Source organism: Centruroides vittatus, unplaced genomic scaffold (assembly GCF_030686945.1).
Source record: "Centruroides vittatus isolate TY-2023 unplaced genomic scaffold, ASM3068694v2 contig_1385, whole genome shotgun sequence".
In the NCBI taxonomy this organism is placed as follows: Eukaryota; Metazoa; Arthropoda; class Arachnida; order Scorpiones; family Buthidae; genus Centruroides; species Centruroides vittatus.
The window spans coordinates 119,818-142,615 of NW_027120869.1; the positions used below are offsets into that span (position 1 = coordinate 119,818).

At 33.5% G+C, this 22,798-nt stretch overlaps 1 protein-coding gene across 1 annotated transcript; it reads right to left on the reverse strand.

The window, feature by feature from the left end:
* Positions 1 to 875: 875 nt before the first annotated feature.
* LOC136968068 (protein GVQW3-like) lies at positions 876 to 1,358 on the reverse strand. The gene has a single exon (XM_067262029.1). The coding sequence runs from the start codon at positions 1,356 to 1,358 to the stop codon at positions 876 to 878; it is 483 nt and encodes a 160-aa protein (XP_067118130.1).
* Positions 1,359 to 22,798: the final 21,440 nt, after the last annotated feature.

Here is a 22,798-nt window from a genome sequence, read left to right on the forward strand (position 1 = left end):
TTTTTTTTTTCGTTTTTTAGCAAAGTCATATTACAGTTTATCGTAGTTTTGTATTTTGTTATTCACGAATTTAAAATTATGATAAAATTTTAAATTTCCGAACTAAACAGAAAAAAATTATTTATTTATAGAAATTCGCTAAAATGTCGTAGATTTATTAGTCACACATATCTTTCGTTTGAAAAGAAAACAAACCACAGCCTGCTAGCTACAGCAAGTAGGAAGTTATTGTCATTTTTCACACTACGAGGGCTGTTCAGAAAGTTCGCGGCCTCAAATAGAACAACAAACAAAATAATGTTAAAACTTTTTTATTTTTCAATATAGTTTTCTTTATTAGCAATGCACTTATTCCAGCGATGTTCTAGCTTTTTTATGCTATCACAATAGGTCGATTTGTCAAGGTGTGCAAAATACTCATTCACTTCAGAGATGGTTTTCGTCATTTGAGTGGAATCTCTTTCCAGCCAAAAATTTTTTTAGGTTTGGAAAAAGGTGGAAGTCACTGAGGGCCAAATCAGGTGAGTACAGTGGATGTGAAACTAATTGGAAGCGAAGTTCGTTTATCTTTTGCTCGGAGATTCTGGTGGAATATGCAGGCGCATTATCATGGTGGAATGGAACCCTTTTTCTTCTTCAAGTGTTGCCTCTTTTCTTCGATTTCTTTCTTCAGTTTTTTAAAAAGTTCACAGTAATAGACAGCATTAATGGTCTTTCCTCTTTCTAGGTAGTCAATAAAGATGATGCCTTTAGCATCCCCAGCTTTCCCCGCTGATGGAACTGTCTTTGCCTTTTTTGGTGGTGGCGAACTGTGGTGTTTCCACTGCTTCGACTGTTTTTTTTTTTTTTTTTGTTTCAGGAGTGTAGTAATGGATTCACATTTCATCAGTAGTCACAAACCAATGCAAGAAATCATGTGGATTTTTCTGGTAGAAGTCCAAACACTCCTTTGACATCAAAGTACGAACACAATTTTGCTCGGCGGTCAGCAGATGCGGCAACAAACTTGCTGAGACCTTTGTCATATTTAAATTTTCGGTTAAGACGTGGTGCTCTCGGTCGACAGAGATGCCTGTTGTCTCAGCTATCTCACGCGTTTTCAAACGGCGATCTGCTAACACAAAATTGTAAACTTTGTCGATATTTTCTTCAGTGACAGCAGTTGACGGCCGTCCACTGCGAGGGTCATCTTCCACACTCTCTCTGCCAGATTTAAAAAGGGCTGTCCATTTTTCCACAATGGTGTACGAAGGAGCAAACACTCCCAAAACTTCATCCATGTCAGCTTTGATTTGAGATGGAGTCAACCCTTTTTTCGTCAGGTACTTTATGACCGCACGAGTCTCTGTCTTCTCCATTTTTGACAAAGCATTTGCACACTAACTATCTGCTAAGCGGTCGTGGCAAAACTTTACGACAAATCAAGCGGAAATTGGTATTTTATCTTTAGAAAAAATGTTTGAATAATTTCCGCCAAAAATTAAATTAATCGCAGCGCCGCATATAGGGAAGGCCGCGAACTTTCCGAACAGTCCTCGTACTTCTCTAATTACTCTCCTATAAGGGGAGTGGATGAGTCATCTGATGATCGAAGTCAACACAAGTTTTCTTAGTAATAATGTATAAGAAATATTATTTTTATATTATTTTGGCAATTTTTACAATAATCGACTATACTACACAATTTTGCATGCAATTGTTTACATATTTTCTCATATTATGTAACAGCGAGGGGAAATGTTCACTTTCACAAATAATTTATATCTTCACAGTTCTAAAATAATGTTTACTCACCTAAATACTCTTTAAGAACAATAAATTAGCTAATTAGAGCTAAAAAACGATAGAAACAAGCAATTTTATAACGATTGTTTACATATTTCAAAGACTGTAGCCTGAGAGGGATGGTACTTAGTAGCAATTTGATGAGAAATCTTCTTGTCTAAGTAAAGTCAAATAACATGAAAACTAGTAGAATTATGGCTCTAAAATAAAGAATAAAGCTATTTTTTAACGTTTGTTTACATTCTGACTTTAATCACGTGAATTGGTTCTTCGCGGGAAAATCCCGACCAGATGGTCTAAAAAAACTCTCATTTATTGAAGTTGATTCAGTCATAATATAAATTACCAATTAGAGCGTAATAGGCGTAGAAACAAAAATTTTAAAGCCAAGTAACAGCACGAACATCTTCCATAGACTTACTATATGAAGGCAGAGTTTCTCGGGAATATTTATTGCTAGATAGTTTTATAAATATATTTATTCGCTTAAATATTGTCAAATTAGCTAATTTAATGTCTAAGTGAATTAAATTAGTTAATTAGAGCTAAAAAACGATTTAAAAAGCGAATTTATTGCGATTCTTTACATTTTACTTCGAAAGTTGGGGGAGGGAATTTTCGCGGCAATTTTTTCCTTTCACAAGTCTGTGATTAGTTAAAGTAATGTCAAAGTAATTCCAGATCTGATGTCGGATTTTATCTACGTAACTCCATTCTCAAGATTAAAAACGACAGACAGCCAAACAGACAAAACTGAAGATTTATAAGACTATTCAAGTATTTACAATTGCAGCCCAAAAACAAACTTAAAATATATATATATATTAAAAGTAAAGAATTGATAGCGTAAAAAATGCTCGCGATGGTCGCGATCGACGAAAGCGATTATCGCGAACTCGTTTTTTTCCCGATTTTTTATTACCACGCATAGTCGCGTGAAAGCCTGTTAGAAGCCAGCACTTTTTGGAATTTTTTTTTGAGTAAACTCGGCGCGCAATAAAAATGTTATTTGTTGCATTTTTTGCAGTTCGAAAAAATTGGAGAACTTAAATTTTTTGAAATTTTTTAAAAATTTCAGGAAAAATGCCACAAAAATAACGACCAGATGGCTTCTCACAGAAGCCGCGCGACCAAACAAGACCCTCTAACCCTTTAATTACTATATTTGAAATGTTCGTCAATTCATCGTGTGCATTTATAAGCGCGCTGCAACCACGTGTTTTCTCCTCCATAGATACTCTCATACTATCTATGAACTTATAGATTTTCCCAATTACATCCGTCCCTAGAATTCCTTCGTATTCTACGTGTCCCGATAATAGCATACACTCAATCTTCACTTTACTCGCCTGATTCCTGTACTCCACTTTTGCACGTATTAATTTCTCGCACTCTGTCACTTCACCGTCGATTCCCCTGATTCCCAACCCTTCTCCATTTGCTGTTGCACGTGCTATGTTTCGGTTGGATATACCCCTTATCATCTTAGAATTTAAAATAAATTTCTCCGGCTTTGTGTCTATAAGAAAGTGACACTTCATGCCTTCTATTCTTCCTACCACTAGCGGAAGACCTCTTTGCCATTCAGTGACTTTTTCGGCCAGTCTCACATTTACGAAAGGAACGTTATGCTAACTAGTATTACGCTCCTCTACGAGTTTAAATGATTTCTTCTACGTTCCGGGCAATTTCGAGCGAAATGACCTATCTCTCCGCACACGTAACACCTTTTCCCTACTCCTTTGCTCTTCTGTTCGTCTCTAGTCGCCATCTTATTCACAGCCTCAACCAGTGATTCGACTTTCTTCTCCAATTCCCTAATTCTATCGTCATCTTTATTTCCCCTAACTATCCCATCACTGCTCTTGCCTACCATAACATCCGATTCTTCCTCTATACCAACGTTTACGTTTTTACGTTCAAAACGATGACCGCATTCAAGTTCTATCGCTTCCTCGCCCTCGGCTATAACACGCCTCTTCGAGTCTTAGGGGCCCTTCTTAATACATTTCCTTTCAAACTACCATTCAGTCCCTTTATAAATTTTTTCTTACTTATATCGTCCCTAAGCGATCTCAATTTGTTGTTATCCCTAACGGCCTTGCCAACAGAGTTTTTGTGCAAATTGAAAATTCCGTTACAGATTCATTTTGTCCTTGTTTTAAACTTAAAAGTTGGTCTAGAATATCTTTGTCTCCAGTCTCTCTTTTCCTGAAGCCCTTTATTAAGTCATTGTTAATGTCTTCATACGACCCGGAGTATTGGTCAAGGAGACACATGAATATCGTAAGCGGTTCCCCTTTCAGCCTCGATTGCAGGGCGGCAACTTTGACTTCATCATTCCATCTGGCAAGCTGGGCAATATTTTCTATAGTTCGAAAAAACGGGTGTACTATAGATTACTCCCTATGGAATTTCAGGACTTTGATTATATATTTGAACTCAGGGGACTGAAACGAGTTCAACGGTACCTATTTTTGGACAGGAGACGAAAAATAAAAAAGTTATCATACTTTTTCACTTACCATACTTTTTTAATGCTTTCATGCAGACTGCACCGTAGTTGCTAGTATTTCCATCTTGCGGTAAAGTCTGCAAACCATGACGTCAGACTACGGTCATCTTCCAGAGGGTAAACACGCGATACGAGAGCGGAGAGAGCGACGCGACTTCCGATCATCGCGCGATCGCGAACATGGCGGCCGTTTCCACTGTTTGTGCTCCCGACTGACCTCTCGTATGGGAGCCACCACACGCCGCCATGTGCTAAACTAGTGATCGATTCACGGTAGTTCTTGAACAAAGTAAAAAAAGGGGGGAAACGTCTACTAAAGGCAATTTTAACGGCAAGCACGCGACTCCCGATTGCGATAGCGAAGCCACATAGCGGAGAGCGACGCGACTCCCTATCATCGCGCGATCGCCGGGAGAAAGTATGATAACTTTTTTATTTTTCGTCTCCGGTCCAAAAATAGGGTACCGTTGAACTCGTTTCGGTCCCCTGAGTTCAAATATATAATCAAAGTCCTGAAATTCCATAGGGAGTAATCTATAGTACACCCGAAAAAACTGTTTCACATTTGCGGCGTTCCCGTAAATATAGGTTTGCGGGAACCCTTTTTGGTGATGGGCTTTCTAGGGATGATCCCTAGAAAGCCCATCACCAAAAAGGTTGAGTTGGGCTCATTCCATTACTGCCAATTGAACTACCGACTTGGCCGTTCATTATTGTTACACTAATCTTAATAATATATAATAATTACACAACAGAAAAATAGATATAACACAAATTAACCCTATAACACGTGCGACCCGTATACCCCTTCACAGTTGGGATCCTGTCGTGGACGTCACTGTGGTTGTTCGTATCGAGAGATTTGTACATCTGCAAACAAACGTTTTAAATAGGAACACAAAAACTTATATGTACAATTAAATATTCTTTTATTTCTCTCGGAACACGGTTCTTTTTTTTATTATTTACAATTGATCCCAACTTGAGTATTCTCACTGGGAAAGGGGTCGCCACTTATTCGCGTACAAGCAATAATACACACGCACGTAACATAAAACCTTTACAACCGACTTAAAAACTAAACTTATAACTACCTTAAAACTAATGTAATACAGGAACGGATTAACTTAGGAAAGATAGAAAGTATATAGAAATAGATAGAAAGTACCCGGGTTCACGTTGATCGACGATACCCTCGAGAATGTGCCCTTCCACAATGATGGCCTTTTCTCCTCTTCCTTATTCGGCTGTTCGTCCTCGATGTTCTCCTATTCTCTCGGGGCACTCTGGCCCTCGTGCCTATTTTTCTCTGGCCTCGACGGTCCTGCAGCCTTCTTTCTTTTTCTCTCTTTTGAGTCTCGATCGCTGCTTTGCACCTCCGTTCTCCTCTCGAGGTCCAGCCAAAAAGTGTCCGTTCTTCTACCATTTAGCCCTCAGGGCTTCTTCTTTTATTTTGTTCGCACTCCCCAAATTCGTGGAAGTCCTAATACCCTCTTCGTTGTTTCTCCCTTGGTTCTTAGAAAAGGTAATCCTCCCCCTCCAGCGATAACGGTTGATATACGAATTGTTGAAACAAAGGAACGGAAATAAGAAAGTAGAAATGAAGGAAGAAGAAGGAAAGGAAAAATATATATATATATATGTATATGTATTTATAACTTACGAACTATAAAAGAAACACAAAAAAATATGGCTGATAGCCAAAACATATTCGTGATCCAAAAGACTATCTATGGTGCCAACCTTCCAGTCCTTTATAAAGGGATGAAGTCCTCCTGAGCAGATAGTAATGTCAATCCAAAAAACGCCATTCTCACTTGTAAAGGTGGGCTGCAAGCTAGGATCATTAAGGATTAGTAAATCATGTTCTGCCACAAAGTTTTCCAGAGCCCCTCCTCTTCTGTCACTACGCTCACCACCCCATGTAGGGGAGTGCGCATTGAAGTCCCCAGCTATTAGGAATTGTGCATTTCTGAAGCGTCCCATTGCCTCTAAGAGAGGATGAAGAACATCAGTAATACTGGTTTCACTTGAAGTGTACACGTTAAAGATAATAACTTGAAGCTGTGGCAGGGCAATTTCAATGCAAATCAAGTTGTTGGAGGAGTATCTTAGATTTTGTATAAAGGCAAGATGCTAATTTGTCACGATGTTCGCAGTTCAAGGCTGCCCCTCATTATGTTGCATGATATTGTTCCTAGTTTAATAGCAGGCAACCCTATTGTTAACACAATAGGGCTCCTGAATTAGGATTATATCAAAGTTTTAAAGTTCATAGCAAAGCTGTGAACTGGCAGCAATCATTCTACTTAAATTTATCTGCACGAATTTTACTTTTGAAGTCTGGTAACTGCATTACAAGAACTATCACAGTCCATAGTCTGTCTTGCAGATTGCTTGCATTTCTGAGAGTTGGCAGAGATCGCTCGTTCCAGATTAATCTGTACAATGCGTAGTTGAGAGTTTCTACGGCAAAAATCAGTATTTCTGTTAGATGCCATAGTCTATTCTGGCAAGGAGCTGTATTCTTGATCGAATAAAGGCAGGACAGATTTTATCGAGCGCATTACGGTCTATTTTCTTACTATTCTTTCTAATGCAGTTTATGCATTTTGGAGTTTCTGTTTTCCAATTGCAATCTATAAAAGCATGATTGCCTCTACACTGACTGCGTGTACGATCTTCTGCATCGCAATTCTTGGCGAAATGCTCAAATTTTAGTCATTTGAAACGCTGATTTGATGGGAGAAAGTCTACCGCACTACACCTAGTCCACTGCAAGTTCACCTTTTCCTCTTTTAGGAAGAAACACCTGAGGCCCGGTGCGACCTCTGCAACCCAAGAAACGAGAGTAGTACTATGCTGTCCAATTGAGAAACGCATTTCTTAAATCTCGTTATCTAATATCTGAAAAGAGATAAAATATATCGAGTATCTAAATGTGATTACAGTTAGATACTCGATATATTTTATTTCTCAGACAGACAGAGAGTTCGCATTTGGTTAAGCATAATATTTCTTGTAGGTTAGATAGAAGTTTTCAGATGTAGTCAAGCAGATGTCAGCATAGCTGTTGGGGTTCTTCTCTGCTGTTGCTTTCAAAGGAGATACAAATCACAGCTTGTAGATAAGAGTGTTGACAGACTAAACCTTGTTCCACAGGCTTCTAGGGGAGAGTCTGCGCAGAAACTGAGATTCCTGCTTTGTTAATCTCGTGCTTTTTTCCAATTGGGAGTGTTAGTCTATCCCATATGATTGTATACTTTTGCTGCTTTGCACAGGCAACTTTCATAAACATGTGAGATATGATCTCTCTACTGGAAGTGAATATACTAAAAGAAAATGTTATTTCTTTTCGGTATATCACTATTACACGACAATTAAAATTTGTATAATTTGTTTCTCCTACAACAATCTCTTTTACTTTCACAAATAATTAAATAAAACTGGAAGAAGTCTTATAAATTTAAGAAAAGCTTGTTTTTATTTCTCCAGATTATCATAATAAACTAGCGAATTACCCCTTTAATACACCGAGAGAAAAAGCTTTCGAACAAAGCATAATATCTCTTTAAAATATGAGAATGTCTTTGAATGAAGGGCACATTCTATAGTCAAAAAAAAAGTGATACACTTCACCAATCTGTTGGCTCAGTGAGAGATAAGGGAGACTGAAGGCAAGAAAAACTGATGAGGGTGGATTAGACAATGGAACTTTAAGAAAAGAGAGTCAAAAACGGGATATTTATCTTTTTTATCTTCGAATCTACTTCAATCGGGTTGTAAATTGTTACACGTGCGAAAGAATCTCAGGGTTCAGTCATACTGTCATATGTATTGTCAACATGTGAGATAAGATCTAGCCACAAAAAGTTGATGAACAGAAAGAAAATTTTGTCGCACTCTGTCAACCAATTTCGAAAGTAATGGAAAATTGTATTATTCGTTTTTCTAATTCAATAATTTATTAATTCATTAAGTAATTGAAATTGATTTTAAATAAATCTTTTCTTTCCAAGCAAATGCTCTGATTTCATGTTTCCAAATTCTCACATTTGTTTCTAATTTTTAACAATCAAATAATAATTAGAAGGAATTGTGATTTTTTAACAGTAAAATTAAAGATGAATTCGAAGGAATTTTATACAAATGATACATTTTATCTGTCTTTCTCTTAAAAATAAAAAATGTGACAAAAATGACATATATCATAACATTTATTTATTCTTGTTAAGTAATAAAATTTGCATATTTGTGATAAGTATCAAATTCGTAATATATGTAAGAAAATACAAATTATATTCTAAATTTATGTGTTAACATTCATTCGAAATGCAATACATTGATACATTTATGTAGAATGTTATTTTGTTCAGGAGTGATTAAATAAACAGTTGTGTAGTCGACATCTTGTAATAACAAAAGTGTTTATAGTTCATTTTAATATAGTTGTTTGCTTAACTTTTTTCCAGTTAGGAAATTGTTCAGTCATTCAGTTAAATAACTTCCTGATTACGTCAAGTAGATTTTGTATGCTGACAATCGTTTTCCCTTTATCTATAGTTATTCCTTTCTGTATATCAAAATAAGTTTTTTTTCGATTGTGGAAGAAAAAAATAAATAAAGAACAAACTTTTTAAAATGCTTTATTTAATATAAATGAAACACAAATGAACAAAAAAGAAACATTTTTTTCGAATATCAATTAAACAAAAATTAAAAACAAACCTTTTTTTTGCTTTTTTAAATATGAAAAAAACACATAAATAAAGAATAAACATTTCTTTTAAACATGAACAAAAACACAAATAAATACAGTAAAATCTGTTTTTTCAATATGAATAAAACAAATAAAGAATAAACTTTTTTTGTTTGTTTTAGAATATAAACAAAACACAGATGAATACATAACAATCTTTCTAAATCTTTTTTAAAATATGAACAAAACAAATGAATATGAAAAAACGTTTTTTGGTGTTTTTGAAATATAAACGAAACAGAAAAAATATAGAAAACGTATTTTTTGTCTTTTTTGAAATATTAACGAAACAAATAAATATAAAAAACTATTTTTGGATTTTTTGAAATATGAATAAATAATGAATAAATATAAATAAACTATTTTTTGTCCTTTTTTGAATATAAACAAAACAAATAAATATAAATAAACTTTTTTTGTTCTTTTTTTGGAATATGAATGAATAATAAATAAATATAAAAGAAAACTATTTTTTGTCTTTTTTCGAATATGAAGAAATCAAATAAATATAAAATAAGTATTTTTTGTCTTTTTTGAAATATTAACGAAACAAATAAATATAAAAAACTATTTTTTGTCTTTTTTGAAATATTAAGAAACACTAATAAATATAAAGAAACTTTTTTGATTTTTTTGAAATATAAATAAATAATGAATAAATATAAATAAACTATTTTTTGTCCTTTTTTGAATATAGACAAAACAAATAAATATAGGATAACTATTTTTGTCTTTTTTAAAATATTAAGAAAACAAGTAACGATAAAAAAAACTATTTTGATTTTTTTGAAGTATGAATGAATAATAAATAAATATAAGAAAACTATTTTTTGTCTTTTTTGGAATATGAAAGAAAAACACAATTAAATAAAAAAAATTTTTTGTGTTTATCTTAAATGTGAACAAAACACAAATAAACGAAGAAAAACTTTTTTGTTTTTTTCGAATGTGAACAAAACACAATGAAAGAAAGAATAACTCCTCTTTGTTTTTCGCATGTGATCAAAACACAAATAAACAAAGAAAAACTATTTTTGTTTTTTTCGAATGTAAACAAAACACAATGAAAGAAAGAATAACTCCTCTTTGTTTTTCGCATGTGATCAAAACACAAATAAACAAAGAAAAACTATTTTTGTTTTTTTCGAATGTAAACAAAACACAATGAAAGAAAGAATAACTCCTCTTTGTTTTTCGCATGTGATCAAAACACAAATAAACAAAGAAAAACTATTTTTGTTTTTTTCGAATGTAAACAAAACACAATATAAACAGAGAAAAACTTTTTTTTGTTTTTTGAATATGAACAAAACACAAATAAACAAAGAAAAACATTTTTGTTTTTTTCGAATGTGAACAAAACACAATGAAAGAAAGAATAACTCCTCTTTGTTTTTCGCATGTGATCAAAACACAAATAAACAAAGAAAAACTATTTTTGTTTTTTTCGAATGTAAACAAAACACAAATAAACAGAGAAAAACTTTTTTTGTTTTTTGAATATGAACAAAACACAAATAAACAAAGAAAAACATTTTTGTTTTTTTCGAATGTGAACAAAACACAATGAAAGAAAGAATAACTCCTCTTTGTTTTTCGCATGTGATCAAAACACAAATAAACAAAGAAAAACTATTTTTGTTTTTTTCGAATGTGAACGAAACACAAACAAGTAAAGAAAAAACTTTTTTCGAACATCAACGAACTAGAAATAACTGATGTAAAACCTACGTTTTAAATACGAATATAAACATGTAAATAGTGGAATTTTTCTTCTAGAATACATCATGAATGCAACAATTTGGAGTCACTGAAATGGTTCGTTTTCAAGCCACTTTTCTTCTAATCACAGTCATTATATTATTTTATTATATTCGCTTCTTCTGAATTTTTATTCTTGAAAGCTCAGATGACATGTGCGTTTGTAAATTGATAAATTTTTCAAAATTTTCAATCAGTTCAGTTGAAATACGTTTAATAATTTAAATTAAAAATATTGAGTATTCAATAATTTTGCACTAGCAATTTTCACAGAAAAACTTTATAATGTGCCTGTGACGTATAATAATAAATACAATTAGTTCTCAGAATAATTCTGCAATTATTATAGAAATAATCTCAAATGTAAGTTTAATTTTTATATGAATAATAAAAATACTATTTGACTCAAACACTTATAAATAAATACGAAAATAATCACCGGAATAATTACCGAAAATTTATCTTCAAATCGATTTTTCACAAATCATATAAAAAAACCCATTAAGAAGACTGCTACTCTTCAATTTGTTCTGTTAAAATATTAAAAGAAGCGATATTAAATTAATTTTCAATTACAAGACTTATTATTGAAACCCTAAAAGTTCGAAATTTGTCCATATTTTAAGTTTATTTCAAAAGTATTTATGCCACAAATAATAAAAGTATTTCATAGCAGAAAAACACATTAATTTAATAAAATTGCTCCTCACCTCTTACACAAATTATCTGGGTTTTCTGAAAATGAAGTTTTCTAACTATTACAAAATTTAATTAATTCTGTAAGAGTTAGCTGTGTTTAAAATGTGATAATATGAGTTTTTTTTTTAAATATCTTATGAAACTGTCTTTTATGAAAACTTTAAACTTTCTTTTTACACACTTGTTTGTGCAGACACACAGATGTGTACAATATACAGAAACATACAAGTCGAGCAACAGAAGGAACAGTCGTCCGAATTTCAAATAAACAAAAGCAAAAGTTGGCAGAGATCACAAATTAAAACAAAATATATGTAAAATTGTAGACAGATCGAGAATTTGTAGTGATTTTTGTAAATTCGAAAATCTTAGTATTTGTAAAGCACTGCTTTAAATTTTGCTCAACGCAGACTAATTACACTTTTGTCAAAAGTCTGTGAAATTTTTTAATAATATTATCTACTCAATAAATGGTAAAACGTAAAAGTACAGGCAAATAACCAGGGACAAACAAGCACAAAGTAAATACAGTAATGCTACGTTCGCGACTAGCTTCGATCTCGATTTACCTACAATCTAAATTGTAACTGTCGCCAGACAAACGTCGAGCCGTTCGCACAGGCAATCTGCTTGAGAAGAAGCCGGCTATTACACGCAACGATAAAACTGACATGATTATGCCGGAATTTACGAACACCAACAAACAAAACGGTAGGTTTGGTCATAAATAAATACTTTTTCTTACCATATATCTAATAATAGACAGATGTCGTCGTCACTTCAGATGTCTTTTTTATTTCTCGGTTGATAGCCCGACACGTGTTCTATAACCATCTTGTATTTTCTCGCGTGTGTGGAATTGTGAGAATGCTTTTATGACTAGATCTACTTTAAAGAAATCTCTTTAGTCAAATGAAATTGAATTTCGTTTCAGTTGAGATTGAAACGGTGGAGAGAAATCACAACACAGGATAGTCGCCGACCTTGATCACAATTTAGATTGAAATAAGCAGTGCGTATGGAATATAACAAACTAAGTTGACTAAGATGCGGCCTTACCATAAAACCAGTTATGGTTATAACATAAAGTAATTTTATAATCAAGAGAGTAAAGTCCGTTAAATGTGAAAGCTAAAATATTCTGTTTCCGCAATTAACTGTTTTTATTAACTAGCCTGGACTTTAGGAGTATCAGCAGTGTGTTCTATTGTCAACTTCATAAATAATGAAATTACAGTGATAGCAAGATAAAGAAATTCTTGTAGACATTACTGTTATTCAGACGCTGATCCGAACCGACAAACGACGGAATAAATTGAGATTCACAATTATAGCATTATATTCTAAGAAAATAATTTACTAGTAGAATGACGTGGTGTTAAAGTTAGTTGAATTTTATGTGAATTTTTATTTTTGCACATTTATCGTAACCTTTGTTTTTGTTTTCGTTAATTATCATAAGCATGCCAAATCTTACACCGATTAACATTTATTAAATAAGAGTCATGTTTATAATCAAAACTTACGTAATAATTCACCTACCTTTTTCACCTTTGAGCATTTTACTTTCTCCTTTTCCAACAGGAAAAGATGATGCAGGGAAGTTTGCAGAATAAATATTTAAACACATCTGCACACTTCGTTGTTTTCTGCAAAGATTATAAATATATTGGTAAACTAGCAGATTACAATTAAGATTATTACATTATTTTGTACTTCTAACTCTTCTATTATATAATATCATAGTATTTGATATACAGTTACACAGGTTATCTTATGTAAGGGTTTATCACGCCCAGTGACATTTACGAATTTTTTAAAATTGTGTACAGTAGGAAAACAAAGAATTTTTATAACGTATAAAATGGGTCACCCGCTGTGTTAAATACTTACGTTATTACATAAATCTAATACAATTATATAATGAACATTAAAATGAAAAACATATAAAAAGTAATTATTTTAGTCTGTCATTCTCATGTTTCTAACGATACTCGGATGGTACGAAATGCCACAATTTCATTGGTGAAGTAGACAACAATTGAAAATATATCTTAAACTTTTAATGTAAGTTCTGACAAACTGTTTCTTTTACAAAAACTAATCTGCCGACTAATCAAATTTCACTTAAAATACACCAAATATTTGAACTCGCACTGTAGAAAACCATTTAAAACATATTTTGTGCTGACCGATAACCTCGTATTATGTAATTTTTTTAATCGAATGCCATCATTCCGCTGTAACAACCAATTTTCGAAAAACTAAATATTCAATATTTGAATTAGTCTTTTCGTAAATTTGTTCATTTTTAAAGTAATATTTAAATCTTTCAAAACTGATTATTCGAATTATTTTTTTCAATATTTTAACATGAACTTTTTAAAGTTAATCGTTTTAAAAGTATAAAATTATTTCAGACAAAAGAGAAAAATTGAAAATCTTAAAATACCAAAATACTATTCAAAAAGAAAGTTTAGCAGGGAACAAAACTGTGTTTTTAAGTGTAAAGTAGGGAAAATTAGAAAGTATTTTCTTACTTTATCATTAATGTCATCTTCTGTCGTGGATTCAAGTGAAAATCCAATGGCACCAGTTTTATTTTTATCATACTTTCTTATTTCTCTGGACATTTCCACTGTTTCGGACATTTCTCTGATCTCTTTCATAGTATTATCTAAAATAAAATAATTTTATAATTTGCATTTCAGTTTTTTTGTAATTTAATATCATAGTTCTACTATTAACTATAAATAAGTTCATGACAAAAAATACAAATATAACATTGTAAAATATTCGTGTTATTGTGAAATATTTGTTTTTATTTAAATATTTATTCATTCTCACAAATTAAGCCCGGACGAAACGTTTATAAATATATACACATATAATATTTAAACTATAGATGAAATGACGAAGCACTACACATGTATAAACAGTAAGTTCAGAATATTTTTGTAGAAATAAATTTTTTTTAGAATTTTTGTAGAAATAAATATTTTGAAATTAATGCTAAGTTTTGAATCGTTTCGAATATAATAAACTATTTCATCGAACACACCTGAAAGACTGCCGCTTAACAATTAATGTTAAGTTTCTTAACAGTAATTGATTGATTGATTTAAAGAGATTTTAACACAATGAGTCTAACATCAAATTATTCCTTAATAGTTTTTAAACAAATTACTTTAGGAATCGAAAAGTTTTTCATAATCTTTCTGCGACCTCACCTTTATCTAATTCTTCTCCTTCTTCGTCTATTTCCAATGAGTCTTGATCCATTCTTCTTTTCTCAGCAAAATCCTGTAAAAAGTGAAAAATTCTGATTCCTAATATAATAATCTTACAGTACGCGTAGTGTTTTTTTATTAACTTCCAGAAATATTTTTTAGTAATAAATAAACAATTTGCAACCATTTAAATAACACACTTTGTAAGATTACGCATTGTTGTAATAGGTTTTTCAGTTGTAAAGTTTAAATGATAAGAATTATTAAACTAGTTTCATTTGTTTCCATTGAATTGTAACTTACAGAAGAAGACGATTTTGCTTCTTCTCTTCTCTTACATTCTGCCAGATACAAAATACAATGTACAATTGTATCGACAGAATCTTGTAACTTGGCTTCTTTTCGATCTGACGAAGCATTTTCATTTCTATCATCAACTTCTATTTCATTATCACAATCTAGAGAATAAAAGTAAACACAATAAGCAGAGAAATTCGTAACACTTTTTTTCCCCGAATTCAAAAATTATATAGGAATTTGGGAAAGAGCAACGAAGCAAATGACAAATACTTTACACCAAATAAACAAATGAAATTGTTATTCTAGAGATATATTTTAGAACTTTATTCTATAGCAAATCCACAAAAATTAAAATTAAAATTAAAAAAAAATTAATTAATTTCTGCTTAGAAATGCTTTAATTTAGACGTAATATATAAGCTATTCTCAGTCGAAATAAATTAACGGATATTTATTAGCGTATAGTCAGAACCTTACTTTATCTTCATTGATGCAATTTAAGAAAAAGTCGGAGTAAAATGAGTTTTAAATATTCAGTTCGTAAATTACCTTCAAAAATGTAAATAATGAAATGTTCATTTATATCTTTACACTCGAAAACCACGATAAAAAATAAAAGGAAATCGATGGATAATTTTAACTAATTGAAAGTAATTGCCATATTTGTTATTCTTCATTATAAATGAACATTGTTTGCATTTATCTAAAGGCGAATATCAATTTATTTGCTGTATGTACTCAGCAATATGGATGAATTATGTAATAGACCAAAACATTTTGTAAATAGAAAATATAGCATCATTTAATGACCAAAACCTGAATTGTACTGGAAATCAAGTCGTAAGTATACATTAAACGCTAGTACATTAGCTTTTGGATTACAGTTTTCACATTTTACAAGATTATTTAAATTTAATTAACAACAGATTTCAATGTTATTTTTGTACTTCTTATTCTATTGTAAAAATGTTGTTGTGATTTCTGTTTGCTTCTTTTTATTTATTTTGATGGAAACGAATATTTAAATATCAGAAAATATGCAGAAATAAAATAATAAATTGCTATTCATTTGCAGAAAATACATTTAATGCTGTAATTGTCTTCAGCAGTAAATATCGTTCCATCCTATCACATTTTCATTTGGATTTTTAAACATCCCGTACAAAATTACTATTAGTGGCGTGTGTTTATATTCACTGCCAACTTGTTGTTAAAGACTTATTAAAATTATACAATAAAAATATAGTTTAACTTACTAGAAAAATTCATTTTAAATTCAGAACTCGCATTCGATTATCCCGCATCGAACAATTCACTACAACAATCGCGTTGAAAGTATTCTTGAAATGTATTGTTTATGAAACCAAAAAATCCGTGCTTGACAATGATAATCGCAGCGCTTACTAAAAATTACGCGTGCCAATCAATTTTATTTTGGGGTTTTATTTTTGGTGGGTAACTATGAAGAAAGACGTGAGGATGTTTTTTTGTTTGTTCGCTATACACTTCTAGGCCGTTCGACCAATTGCTACGGAACACTGTACTTACTTTCAAATACTTTCAGATACTTTTATAGTGCATCACGTCGTACATTCCATCCCAAAATATCTATTCGGTTTTTATAAATCAACTAATTTTTGTTTACATTCGATTTTTTAGATTACTCATAGTGCCATTTATTGATAGAAATTTAAGAAAATAATTAACTACATATACTTTTTTCAAACAAGGACATAATTCTATAAAATATATACTATATTTACCAAATTACTGCGACAATAATTTAGCGCGAAATAGTTGCACGAATACGCCATTACTGCGACAGATAGCAGATACCAGTCGCCTGCGTGCAGTGTAGTAGTGTTTTGTCCCGTACAGTACATCATACTTTTCCCGTTAGCAATAGCCCGGTCATGTATCTAATTTCGTTTGGGGGACAATTTCCGTATTGAAATAACGTAAATTGCGGTACAAATCAAAAGTTTATGAATAGGTAATTTGGTTTTCTTCTGTTGCGATTTCCATGTCTGGTCTCGACTTTCATATATCAAATTACGTTGTAGAAATTAAGGAAGGTCAGAGATAACAAACGACTGGAAATTTATAGCTCTACAGTTTTTTTCTTCTCTTTGCAGTTTAATAAGTATACTTCAGTAACCGAGTGGACAAACCACCGAACACTGTTAGTCGATCGTAGATTCCGGCATGGCCAACGGACTGGCCAAGTAGAGTTCTTCGGATTTTCTTCACTTTAGTAACAATTAAATTGGGGCCAACATCACATAAACGACTTTCCGGGATGAATCCTTTCCTCGCAGATTACTCACGTGTCGAGTTGCCGTAACGAAATAAACAAACTAATTCTAACCAGCGATTATTTATTGTGACATCGTCATGATGCCGGGCAGCAACTTTTCGTCACAATGTTTTCAATTCTTTTAGTGGGAATCTTGCCCCAGTACATCATACTTTTCCTGTTAGCAATAAAGTCGTTCGGATAAATTTTGAATCGAAAGTAACATTTTTTCGGTTCTAAACAGGAAATTTTTATATAGTTAATCTGGGCCTCTTGCCCTAAGCTTTCCACATCTTGTCTCAACTTTTATCTATCCAACTCCTTTCTCGAGATTAAGAAAAAACAGATAGACAAGGTAGGACAGTAAGTATTTATAGCTAAATACCTAAAACTATAAAACATATTATTAGTAAAAGTATTAAATATTTATAATTACGTGCTATTCATTTGAATACAGAATATTTTGAAGATATTTAATTATTTATTTAATAAGAAAGAGTATGTTTTCCATGTTTTTTGTTGAACAAGTTACCATGGGCGATGCTTTTACTATTAATTAGATATTGAATTAGAATTTCTGAAGATGGAAAATGTACAAATTATATTTTAGTTTGTTGGTAAGTAAATGCTACTAACAATATCGATAAATGTGTAAGACATTTAGACATAAATTGTACATAAAAAGTAATGATGTTAATTGAATTGTAATTCTTTCGAATTGACGCTGTATGTTTCAGAATTTGAAACATTTCTATCGGCATTCCACCAATAATGAAAGTTTGTAGTACTAAAGTTTGGCTACTAAAGTATATCTCGCAATTGATTTATCTAGGTAGCTGTCATATAAGACCGTTGATAATCACCCATAATGCCTACTCTACCTTACCTTATTTGTTCAATTAGTTTAGCTATTATATGTGTATTTTTGTCTTAATTCTGATCGAATTCTGGCTTTTTTCATTAAAATACAACTGTAAAATAACAGATACATAAGTATGTTTACACAGAAAACACACGCATTCTGGTACAGTATGTATATATTATATGAATGATGTATTATAGTAGCGTATCTGGGATGGTTGTAAAGTTATCGTAAAAAAATTCGTAAAGTTACGTTTATAGATAAAGCATAAAAGATATAAGCATGTGTAAACGGTCTACTTATTTCTAATTTTTACAAATGACGTTAAGGTTCAAAAGTAGGGGAAAAATCTGAGCATTAAACCAGGATTCAGAGCCAAATATATCTTGCAACATAAATGGATATACGGCTCGTCTAGATATAAATACCGGGTCCAAAGTCACCCTTTTATCCCGATCGTTAGCTTATGGAGAGACCCATGTAGAACGTAACTGGAGCAAGGGAAAGATTCTGTTCCAAAGTGTTACGGGCCATGGAATAGTCACCTATGGAGCCATAGAGGTTCAATTCGACATAGGCCCTTTGGAATTTTCTCACTCGTGTTATGTTGTAGATGATTCGATTACACACCCATTTGACAGACTGTTAGAAAAAGATATTATTAAAACCAAACGTTTGACAATTTGTCTGGCAAGAGAAACATTAATCCTGCCAGGAGGGGAGAAAGTCCCATTTCGAATAGCCTCCGATTCATACGACTCAAATATCTTAGCGGCAGGAGGGAGAAGACGACCTTGTAGAGTCGCACAGGTCCCGTCCAAAAGTTACTTGATTCGTAATCGACCAATTCCCCAAGTTATCATAGATCAGAAAAAAACCCTTTTATTCCGAACAACCTCGAGAGGTATGTTTCACGGCGGATTGTAACCTTCCCCCGAGATCCGAAATAATTACTATGGCCAACGTATCAGGAATAAGAAAAAAGTGCCAAATTGAAGTTATAGAGTCCTCCACTGGTAGTCAAGAGGGGTTATAGAGACAAATATCCTGGCAAAAACCATGAAAGGCGGACAAGTGCCGGTCCACGTAACTAACCACTCTACTCAACCTAGAAAACTAGCGAAAGGGAAAAAAAATAGAAATCTTTTCGTGGGCAGTAGAAGAAAAACCTCCTGCAACGCCCAGCTTCCTCAATAAATCTATTACTCCAAATCTTACCAAGGAAGAGTTCAGTCAATCATTTAACTGGTCCCACATTGGGAAAAACCAGCAACAGCCTTTATTAGACCTCTTATACAAATATCGACAAGTCTTTGCCATTCACGATTATAATTTGTAATATTGTCAAATAGTGGAGCACGAAATTAATACTGGAGAGGCTTTTTTCATATATCAAACTCCATATCGAATACCATATGCTCAAAGAGAGAAGATGAACGAGATCATTGATGAATTACTAGATCACGAAATAATATCACACTCGAAATCCTTCTGGTCAACACCAGCACTATTGGTCAAGAAGAAAGAGCTAGGGCTATAGCGCCTGGTAATAGACTACCGTAAGCTCAATAAAGTTACCAAGATAGACCTAGATCTTTCGCTCTTAGTTCAGGAAGCCCTCAGTTTGATGGGACAGGCGAAATATTTTTTTCGACCATGGACACCCTTTCGGGATTCTGGCAATTAGCCTTGCGAGACAAAGAAAAGTCCACTTTTTCTAGTCCTGACGGTCATTATCACTGGAATCGAATGCCCATGAGTCTTTGCCGGAGCCCTGCATCCTGACAAACGGCTGCAGACTTCATTCTTCGTGGCTTAAAGGAAAAACTTGCCTTGTCTATATGGACGACATTTTGACTTTTAGTTCTGACTTTCAAACTTATCTCTGACGACTAGACCGAATTTTCCAGCATCTTGCTGCCACGGGCTTAAAACTAAAACTAAAGAAATTCCATTTCTTGCAGCGACGAATCAAATTCTTGGGGCACGATGTTTGTGACGAAAAGATAAGACCAGATTCCGACAGAATCCAGTGCGTAGTGACTTTCCCTAGACCTACCAACAAACATGATATTAAGTCATTTTTAGGGTTAACGGGATATTATCGGCGTCACATAAAATCATATGCAGATATCGCAAAGCCCCTGACAGATTTATTAAAAAATGACAGTCCGTTTCAATGGGGAGAAGAACAAGGCCGGAGTTTCGAAAGACTGAAGGAAATTATTACCTCGGCCCCATTTTTAAAATCCCCCGATTTTCCCAAACCTTTCTTGTTAGCCACAGATACTTCTAATGAGGCCATAGGGACAGTATTATCACAAGAGGATGAAAGAGGAGAAATGCCGATTGCTTACGCTAGTCGGATACTGCAGAAAGCCGAAAAAAATTATAGTACTACCGAGAAGAAATGCCTTGCGGTTGTCTGGGCTACCAAATATTTCAAGCCCTATTTATACGGAAGAAAGTTCGTTATTCTTACAGATCACCGCCCATTAAGATGGCTCATGAGTAATAAGGACTCTAGTACGAACTCTCGAATAGCCCGCTGAATTATATTCTTGCAGGAATTTAATTTCGAAGTAAAACATAAAGCTGGCGATTGTCATAAAAATGCGGATGCGTTAAGCCGAATTCCTATCAGGCAAATTCTAGAGACTGAGGAACTCGATCCTATCTATTTGAAGGCCCAGATCCGAGATTTGCAAAGACGAGAAAAAAGTGAAGTCTTATAATTAAACAACTGGAAGACGAAACCACTCAAGATCCACATCTCAAGGAACAATTTTTCCTAGACGAGGAAGGAGCACTCTATCATTTACAACCTATCAATCGAGGAGAGTTTTTAGAACAATTAGTTATTCCATCCGTTCTAGTACCATACATCTTACATACTTACCACGATACTGCTGTCGGAGGGCATTTGAGAGAACGAAGAATGCGACAAAAACTTCGAACCTTATTTTATTGGCCAACCATGAACAAAGATATCAATTCTCATTGCCAAGAATGTCAACGATGTGCAATACACAAAAGGAAGGATAAACGAGCGGAAGCGTAACTACAGAGGTTCGCTCCTTTAACTCATCTATTCGAACGGACGGCTATTAACATTACAGGCCCATTGCCTATTACGACCAACGGAAATAAATATATCTTGGTCTTTGTCGATCATTTCAGCCGATATGCAGAGGCGATATCTTTACCCGATATCCATAGCAAAACTATCGCCAAAGCCTTTGTTACCAACATCGTTTTACGTCATTCAACGCCAGTCCAACTTCTCACAGATCGAGCTCCTAATTTAATTTCTAAGATGTTTAAAGAAGTATGCGAATTGTTTCATATCAAAAGACTTTTGACCACAGCTTATCACCCTGCCTGTAGTGGAATAGTCGAAAGATTTAATAAAACTCTTGTGGACATTATCTCCCACTACGTGGCCAGAGACCAACAAGATTGGGATGAATGGATTTCCTGCGCCTTATTTGCACGTAATACTACCGTCCACGTCTCTACGAACGATAGTCCATTCTTCCTGTTATACGGACGTGACCCAATTTACCCATTTGACCTTGTCACCCGTCCAACCCGGACTAAATACGATGTCGAAGATAACTTCGCATCAGAGCTCCATCTTCGAATGGCTAATGCCCATCAATTAGCACAAAAACACGCGAAGCCGCAGCCAAGGAACGTCAAAAACATACATCGCCGGACCCATAAAATCCCGACCTATCAGGTCTCTTGTTGGTCTCTGGCGATCGAGTCTTCCTTAACCAAGTAGTCTTAGCTCAAGGGTTAAAAAAAAAATTAGCATCCAGATAGTCAGACCCATTTCGCATCATATCCATATTAAGTCCCGTCATCTTTTTCATCGAAAATATAAAGACGAAAAAACAAGTCTAAGTTCATGCGAATAGACTAAAACATTGCACGGCTAGGCAAGAGTTCGAAAGATCTGAGGATTTAAACTAATCTCTTAGCCTCACTGTAACACAACCTACAATAATACAGCAACCTTCCATGACCGATGGAGATCCTTGGACGAATTCATCCTCGCCGATATTCGACCGCAAACAGAAACAAGAACAGAATTAGAGGACGAATCCGAAAGTGAAGAGAGAATTATAGAACCGACCGCCGGGGAAGAGCCAAGAGAACCGACTCCATCCCATTCTTGTGCATCTGGATAATCGTAATCTCTGGGTAATGTGCCATCGCTAACCATTTAATACGCTTTCCAATTTTAAGCTTTCCATTTAATAAATAATCTTATGTACGCCGAAACATTGTGCTTTATTTTAATGAGAGAGAGAGAGTACACTATAAAATATAATTCTTGTTCAAAACCTCACTGCAGAAATATTTTAATATACCGCGTATAATAAGATTTTGTCGGAACTAAGTGTTTTTAATGATAACTGTAGTAATGACAGAAACAATTCTTATTACAATTTACTCACGCGGGAGAGAGAGAGAAAAATTCTTAACCGATACTGTTCCTGTAACTAATTAAAATCGATCTTGCTCACCCGGAACAGGCACGATTTTGGAAAGGCCGAGGCGATGTGACGGACGAATGGACGAA

Coding starts and splice junctions, on each gene's coding strand:
- LOC136968068 (XM_067262029.1), bottom strand. CDS start 1,358: ATGGAGAAGACAGAGACTCGTGCGGTCATAAAGTACCTGACGAAAAAA.